At 42.3% G+C, this 8,339-nt stretch overlaps 1 protein-coding gene across 2 annotated transcripts; it reads left to right on the top strand.

Moving 5' to 3' along the window:
• Nucleotides 1-1,958: 1,958 nt before the first annotated feature.
• socs3b (suppressor of cytokine signaling 3b) lies at nucleotides 1,959-7,040 on the top strand. Of its 2 annotated transcripts, none has more exons than XM_038735876.1 (3): nucleotides 1,959-1,979; nucleotides 3,913-4,258; nucleotides 4,369-7,040. In XM_038735876.1, the coding sequence occupies exons 2-3, from the start codon at nucleotides 4,130-4,132 to the stop codon at nucleotides 4,924-4,926; spliced, it is 687 nt and encodes a 228-aa protein (XP_038591804.1). In that variant the 5' UTR covers nucleotides 1,959-1,979; nucleotides 3,913-4,129; the 3' UTR covers nucleotides 4,927-7,040. The 2 variants fall into 2 exon arrangements, with proteins under 2 accessions (XP_038591804.1, XP_038591803.1); XM_038735875.1 differs by lacking the exon at nucleotides 1,959-1,979 and adding an exon at nucleotides 2,892-3,120.
• Nucleotides 7,041-8,339: the final 1,299 nt, after the last annotated feature.

The raw sequence follows: 8,339 nt of genomic DNA, 5'->3' as shown, positions 1-8,339 counted from the left end.
GCAAAAGTACTGCATTGAAAATGTTACTAAACTAAAAGTATGTAGGCTAAGTATAATCAGGAAAATGTACTGTAAAAGTACTCAAAGCCGAAAGAAAAAATGTCCCCGTGACTGTTGTTCTATTATATAATATTATTATTATAACTTATGCGTTAATGTAAAAGCATGAATTTACTGCTGTAGTTGGTTGAGGCTGAACTATTGTTTTAATTAATTATTTTCATTTTGGACTAATCCGCTGATTTTCTTTTTTTCATTAATCGAAATGTTGTCACAATTTCCCAGGGCCCTAATTGACTCCTTCACAATGCTTGTTCTGTCAGTCCAAACCTCAAAATTATTAAAAATACATTAAAATAATCAAGAGGAAAAGCAGCAAATCCTCACATATTTGTGAAGCTGGAACCATGAAATGTTTCTACATGAAAAATGTCTTAAACAATCATCAAAAGAGTTGCCAATTAAATTTCTATCAATTGATGACTGTACAAGTTGTACTCTTATAAATTAATGGGGAGTTGAATTTATAACAAAAAAAATATTTTTTTTAATTCTTCGTGTGTTTTGTGTGTAAAGATTTTGATTTTTAAAGTAACTGAAGCTGTCAGACAAATGTAGTGTAAAGTGTAAAGTGTAAAGTAAAAAGTACAATATTTCCCTCTGAGTAGAAAGTGAATAAAAAGAAAATACTCAAGTAAACTACAAATACCTCTAATTTGTAATTAAGTACAGTACTTGAGTAAATGTACTTAGTTACTGCCCACCACTTTTAATATGTTACTGTTTGTGTGTATTTGTTTATGTTTTGGAAGCTTTTAAATCCCTTTAAATGACCTCTAGTGGTCAAAATGCAAACTACTTTAATTTTGTAGTTTGCCATTTTAGCATGTGTACACAGCTCACCAGAGGCCCACAGCATAGTGGGACTTCATGGCTTTCTTCTCACACCTGCTTGATCTTTGCCCTCCATATCACATGTCAAAGGAGTGATCACATCTTTTCAGTCATGCAGAGAAAGTGTTTTGTGTAAACAGGTGTTTCCTCTGGTCGGAATGGGGATTTCATACCTCTTTAGCACGAGAGGACTGCTACAACCAGTTGATGCTGATCGTAACACAGTAATGACACTATTTGTAGGGTGGGAGCCCAATAGTAGTAGTAACATGGGATGAGCATTAATAATTAGTATTTTGTGTTGTTATTATAGTTGTGTGGTTGTTATAGTATATTATGTGTGGTTATTGTTATGGTATCTTCCTCTTTGATAGAGCAGGAAATGCTTTTTGCTTTTTCTCATCACCGGTGTTGGAAAGTAATGAGTAAAAAGTAAAATCCTGACGTACTTGTGCTTTAGGCTACTTGAATATTTCCATTGTCTCCTACTTTATACCTAAACTCTAGTTCATTTCATAGGGAAATATTGTACTTTTGTTGCACTACATTTACTGTATTTGACAGATAAAGTTACTCAACAGATTTTAAAAACATGTGATGGGCATATGCAATGTATTGTGTAACCTAATAATTAAAAGCACTTAACAATAGCTCACCCGACCAGATATAATGTGAAAAAGCTGTTTACACAAAAATGTACCATTAACAATAATCAAACAATACAATATAAGATATATAACATGTAATATGCCTTTCTACATAATGAGAGCTTTTACTTTTAATACCTTCAGTTGATTTTGCTGATAATACAAACATATTTAAAATTAAGTAAGACTTTGAAAGCAGGACTTCTGCTTGTAGCGGACTATTTCAGGTCAGGATCAGGTTGTTGCTGCTTGTTGCTCAAGAGCACTTACAGTAAGTCAGACGCTTCCTGACACGGCATCAGGGCCTGAGGGACCTTATCTTTAAACATTAGGCAGCACGTAATAGCTCAAATGTTAATCATCTGTCATGTTGTGAAAAAGGGGAGTGAAGAGAAATGAAAGGGCTGTAATCTAGCCTAATATTCTGACTAACTTAAGGTAAGGGTTTTTTTATCTATTGATCGTCAGTGGGTGAAAGTAACGTGTTACAGCAGCACAAGAGACTGGCTCTGACTAAAGGAAATGGATTAATTATTTAAATGGAATAAATAAAATAACTAATTAAAGAATATAACATTCAAAAGCTATACAGTCCATTATATACATTACAACAGACTACATTATTGCAGTGGTAGAAAGTAACATTTACTTAACAACAAGTACTGTGCTTAAGTACAATGTAGAGGTACTTTGTTTGACTTCTTTCCATTTTATGTTTCTTTATAATTTTTATAGCAGTAAAAAATTACTACAGCTCCACTTTGACCAGCTACAATATTAACTTGCTGCTCACACATTCAGTAGGTACAGAACTGTTAATAAAATAATATGTATAATAAAATGTGCATTTTACTGACTTAAATATTATTTTGAATGAATTGAACTGGGTATTTTTATGAATCACATTATTCAGATCATCAGCTATTCTACATTTGAATGTTTGTGTGTGGAAATAATGAGTCCAAAGGTGCATAAAGCATAGTACAATAGTATATTCTGACAATATGATTTGGAGGTCTTCAGGTTGCACAATATATGGCAAAGTCTCATCTGTATCTGCAAATAAAGTCTGCAACCTTCAAATAATAATTTAACAGTATTCTACTTTTGTATTGTTCCATATGTCGAGTTTCTAACGTGTTCACCTTGTCAAGAAGGGAACCTACCAGTACCAGGAAACAGCCCGACAAAGGTCACGCTGATTATTTATTGGAAATCTGCCAAGGGAGCGCGCGAGCACGTGTGTCTGTTCTTTGCGTGCGTGCATGTGTGCGCGAGCGTGCGTGTGTTTACTGGAAGAACCTCTGAGCGGAGGAGGCGGAGCCTTACGAACATCGGCTTTACTCACTGGAAACAACCTCCGGTAACCTTCCTCCACACAGGGACAGGATCTCTCCGGCAGATATCGCCGCCGCCACATTCCTCCGCTTAGGAAAGAAACCCACACACTTTCTGGATACGTTTTTTTTAGATTTTAATGCCTGAGTTAATAATTAATCTAGCACTACTCTCGGGTAGTTTGCATATATTTTCCTTTGGCGACGAGCGGCTGCGGTGCGGGGCTGAACAAATCCGCAAGGTAAGTTAAAAGACTGTGAAAAAACATTTAAAGCGGTTACATCATGCAAGTGGGACAAAGTGACAGAAAAGAGATTGGTAACCGTGCAGATTAAAAGCACAGCTGTTGTGATTTAGCCGCTTGGGCTCGTGGTGCAGTGCAGCCTCGCGGGGTGCAAGTCTTTTTTTGGGGGGATCATTTGCTAAATTTGAATGTGGGACCGACTTCTCCTCCTGTAGCGGTTCTGAACCTTTATGGCGCCTCCTGCTCCAACCGCTCCCGCACTGTCCGGTGAAGCCGACTTTTAATTCACCCCTACCCTATAGGGGATCCGAGCGAACCAGACCAGACGGGACACCCGTTTAGTCACAGTGAAACCGGAGAACGGGGCCTCTGTGGCGCTGGTCGAGGAGGGAATAAGGACTTATTTAGTGAAAGAGGGGGAGAAAAAAGCGCGCCGGACTCTTTCACACTGACCCCGTTTCTGAAATCCCTTGTTGCGGTACGCCCGATCGAAGACAATTGAAAGCAATCAGGATCCAGTTGCTGTCTGCCTGCACGGTGCAGCTGCAGCAGGCTCAGCGCGAGAATTCATTTAAACTAAATATAACCTGCCTGCTGGCAGCCCAATCTTGTATGCATTTGTCACTGTCGTCCATAACTGCATTTTATTGGGGTGAACCAGCTCCAGTGAGGCAAAGTTGTCCTTTATTTATGTCCATGTTTATGAATGACTTAAGTTTTGCATATGTGTATCAGTCTATATATAGATGGATACACATAATCCATACATCCTTCTTTTCTCCTCTCCAGCTGTGTTTAGGTGCTCTCTACCAGCCCCTCTCTGGATGCATCAGACTCCCCTGCCCCGGGGCCCTGGACCCGGTGTGTGACCCCACCACCCTTACCCCATTCCCCTTCTCTTTCCTCTCCCCCTGCCCCAAACTCCTTCCCACCTGTCCACCTCCACACTCCTGTTGTGGGCCCCCTGCCTCTCGACCAGCATGCAGAGGCAGGGGGCCATGGTGCCATGGTAGCCTTCAGTGGACGCAACCCCCTCGCCATGAGCAGCGTGACCCCTCCGGGGGCCAGGGTTCAGAGGTCGAACTTCACCCCGCATCACTACAAACCCTTCAGCTCGCATGCACACTACCAGCAGGTCAGTCACACCTGAGTTTCTAGAGAAAAAACTGAATGTGTTATTGAAGAATGTTCACAGTGGCTGATAACATGGTACTGTTGGTAATGTGGGTTTTCTACCAATTTCAGGTGATGCTTGCATTGCGTAAGCTACAGGAGAGTGGTTTTTACTGGGGGGCTGTAGGGGGCCGGGAGGCCAGCTCCCTGCTGCGCTCTGAACCACCTGGAACTTTCCTGATCCGCGACTCATCGGACCACCACCACTTCTTTACACTCTCTGTGCAGACGGCTCGTGGAACCAAGAACCTGCGCATCCACAGCGAGGGAGGCGGCTTCTTTTTACAGCCAGACCCTCAAAACACCCTAGAGCCCCCACAGTTTGATTGTGTGCTGAAACTCATAGCGCACTACATGGGGAAAGGGCCGGATGCTGGAAGGAGCAGAGATGGCGCATGTGGGGGCAATTCAGGAGAAGCTGAAATGAAGGGGCGCAGCATTTATCTGATCCACACCGGCGGAGAAAGGATTCCCTTGGAATTGCGCCGGCCCCTCGCAACTTCTCTATCATCCCTGCAGCACATGTGCAGGAGGACCCTTAACAACCAAGGCTTAGGGGGGTCGGCGCAAGTTGACCAGCTCCCGCATACACTTAGAGACTTCCTGCAGGAATATGACGCTCCTATATGACTGACAGGAACTGCAGAGGTTCCACTTCATAGACCAGGTGCCTGGAGGACGGCACACACCAGTTCTCAGCACATACGTGAATATGGCGCCATCAGATACTGACCAGAGTTAGCCTTAGATGCCAATATGAGGTCAGTTTTTCATTGTGACTAGAATCAGCTGATCCCACATCAGGTTTCAACACTGACGGATGCCATCTACCTATTGTCTCCCACCGAACTGGAGTCTGGGATGAGGAGTGTGATTTGGGTAACCAACAATTACCTCGTCCGTCCTGCCTTGCAAAAACCGACCACTGGGATGAATGGCAGATGAAGCCAGAGGTCAAGGGTCACTGTTTCCTATGAACTCAGACGCAGAGCAGAGCCTCGTAGAAGATTAACCTGATTGGTAGATTTTTAGATGACAGCGACGACATGATCAGTACATCACACAGTGATCCCTGTGGGGTTAATGTGCTTAAGAAGAAACCCCTCTCCTCTGTCAGCCTGACATTTACAACATTTTGGATCACTGGACAGAAAGAAGGCAAAGACCAGAAAGGCTTAGAGGGGGTAAATGAAGTGGAGTTATAGAGAAAAGGCAAAGTCCAAACGAGGGGCCCAAAGTGCATACAGTATTTGTTTGTCTGAGTGTGTGTATTTGTGTGTTGTGGTGGCATACACATTTCCATTGCTGCTTCCCGCAAATGTTGCCTCATAGGGGGAGGGGGAGGGGGGTCATGCGCACACACAGGTACAGACCCACATTTTGTTAGCGTGGGAATGAGAGAGGGAGGAAAAAAGCATTACAAAGCATCTTTTCCTTCTCCCGTTTGATATTGTGGTTCTCCTCCATTAACTCTTCCCTGCCCCCCTTTTCAGAGTTGCATGTGCGCTTTGACAGTGACAGAAAACTGACTGCTGTTGCCGAAACAAAAGCTTGTTACTCAGACAAAAGCCTCGGCACAGCACCAAACAAAACAGCAGAACTTATTTTTATCCAGACTGGCTGGAAAAATGTCAGTGACACTGTAAAGCTCCTTGGGGAACGACGATAATGATCCCAGAGGGTGGAGAGGGTGCGAAGAGGGATTGAACGAAGGAGAAAGCAGAGCGGGAAATGGAATTAGGCAAGGGAAATTGAAGAGGACAGAGAACTGGGGAGTGGGCTAGGGTAGAGGAGAGGGGGAGGAGACATACTGGTATGCAGCTAAACAAAAACATTGACGTGATTGATGTCCCAGACTTAGAGGAAATGATGGCGCTCAACAGGACGCTGCTCCTGTAAATGTAAAGCCATGTTTACTAAGAAAGTTATTTTTTTTCCCCCTGTGAAAAAGAACGTTTTGGCCGAGTTTTAATTCTGTCTTTATAGACCTTCTTATTTACATTATCATCACAAGCTTATTTCTTTTGGTCTTGGTGTGTTTGAGTGTGTCTGTCTGCTCTCTCCCTTCTGGTTTCCTCAAATCACTGTTCATGAAGGAGATGAGAGGAAATTAACTGTTATGCGGACAGTTTAATCCCTGGAAATTTAGAAGGGTCCCTCGCCTCATCTACCCTCCATTGTTACCTCTGAAGCTGGAGCGGACTGTTGGGTTTGTCGGTCTGAATGTCAAGGGAACACAAGACTTCCTTAAAATGATTCTTAAAAAAAAAAAAAGCCTTTTGTAAAATGAAGACTCAGATTTGATCAAAAATGTTTTTGTCTGTGTTGGACCAGTGCTCATACTTAACCTGTGATCCATATTGGAGTGGTAGTCCTTTCACATCATAAACATTTTGTGATCTCATGGGGCCACAAGAGCACTGAAATATAACATGGTGATACACATTGTCTTTGTCAAATCTCAGCCTTATTTTTTCACATATCAACACCAAATTTTTTGTTGTTGCCCCCCCCCCCCCCCCCCCATGTGCTGCACCAGGACCACACGTGTATGTGAATCATTTGTCTTTTATAAAGACTCTCTTGCAAAAGGCTGGCCACTAGTCTGGCAAAAATACAAGCTGTAATATCTGAAATGACAAAGCATTACAAAAAAAATAAATGAAAAGGAACGTTGCACATATTTATATTTCTAAAATATTTCAATAATTTATATTAAAGAGCACTATTTTTACAAAAGTCAATGCATTTTCCCTGTGTGTTACTTCACTGTTTGTTTCTTAGCCTCCTTCTCTTTTCTCTCTCTTCACTTCACTGAGTCAATATTGACTTGATAAGCTCTAACTTCCAGTAATGTATTGTAAGGCAGTCTGTATTCCAGCAATGCCAGGCCTCACAACCAGATTGTTAACTGACAAATGGGATTTCCTAGTCAAACAAAGCAGTGTTTATTCAGTTGGGAGGGGTTTTAAAGAGACCAACTGGGGCTGTGAGCGGCGTGAGGATGATATACGTTCATCACAGGGTTAAAATTACTGCAATCATAACTTCTTGTTTTCTGTGCTAGAGCATTGTGGATAAATTCCATAGGCATCATAGTGCATATAGGACGGGGTGGGGGCCCAATTTTGTCAGACATGCCTTGCAGATGTACACAACACGCAGTAACAAAGGGATTCCCAGAAGCACTCAGTTATGTTAACACCATCACACATACACACACTTTGACACAGCAGTTACTGTGTGGAAAGCTCACTTTGGGCTGGACCTAACTGGAAAGGAATGCAGCAGGGTTTTATACATCCTGTCTGAAGGGTTGAGTGAGGATGGTGTCCTCTAGAGAGAGAGAGAGAGAGAGTGTGTGTGTGTGTGTGTGTGTGTGTGTGTGTGTGTGTGTGTGTGTGTGTGAGAGGCCAAATAAGTGAAAGGGTCCACGTGGAGGAGATTTATGATTGTCTGTGGTTTTAGTTTGCAGCCAGGGTGGAGTGTGTGTGTAGATTGCTGTTGGTAAAATTAAGCAGGAGGCTGAGTTTCTTCATTTCTATATCCTCCCCCCCCCCCCCCCCCGCCTCTCAAACACACAAATGCATACCTACTGTTCTGTCTGAAGCTGGCTTCCAGGAAATGAGGCACTTTAATTGAGTTGACTTTTTACGGCTTGACTGGTGATAGTGTGGGTATGAGAAATGAGGTGTCTTTGTGTGTGTGTGTGTGAGAGAGAGAGAGAGACTCCACACCTGAAGATTACAGCATTAAAAAAAAATTGATTCAGAAAGAGCATCAAGTTCACGTATAAAAAAAAAATCATAAATGTGATGTGAAACTGGATTGTTGACACTTTTCACTTTTCACAATACATTACACCATTCAACACACACACACACACACACACACACACACATACTGTATATCTGGATATGAGCCAGTTACAGACCTCTGTGGAAATAAGAGGACCATGTTAATAACTGTTTTTACAGCTTACCTCAGAACAGGTAATTACAATGATTCAGAAACTCAGTTCCATAGTTCCTTACAGGAAAAAA

Source organism: Micropterus salmoides, unplaced genomic scaffold, assembly GCF_014851395.1.
Source record: "Micropterus salmoides isolate LMB-PRFRI ecotype aquatic unplaced genomic scaffold, ASM1485139v1 Ms_hic_scaffold_21, whole genome shotgun sequence".
Taxonomy (NCBI): domain Eukaryota; kingdom Metazoa; phylum Chordata; class Actinopteri; order Centrarchiformes; family Centrarchidae; genus Micropterus; species Micropterus salmoides.
The sequence above is the reverse complement of the archived record's forward strand: the minus strand, read 5'-3'. Positions and strand labels throughout refer to the sequence as shown.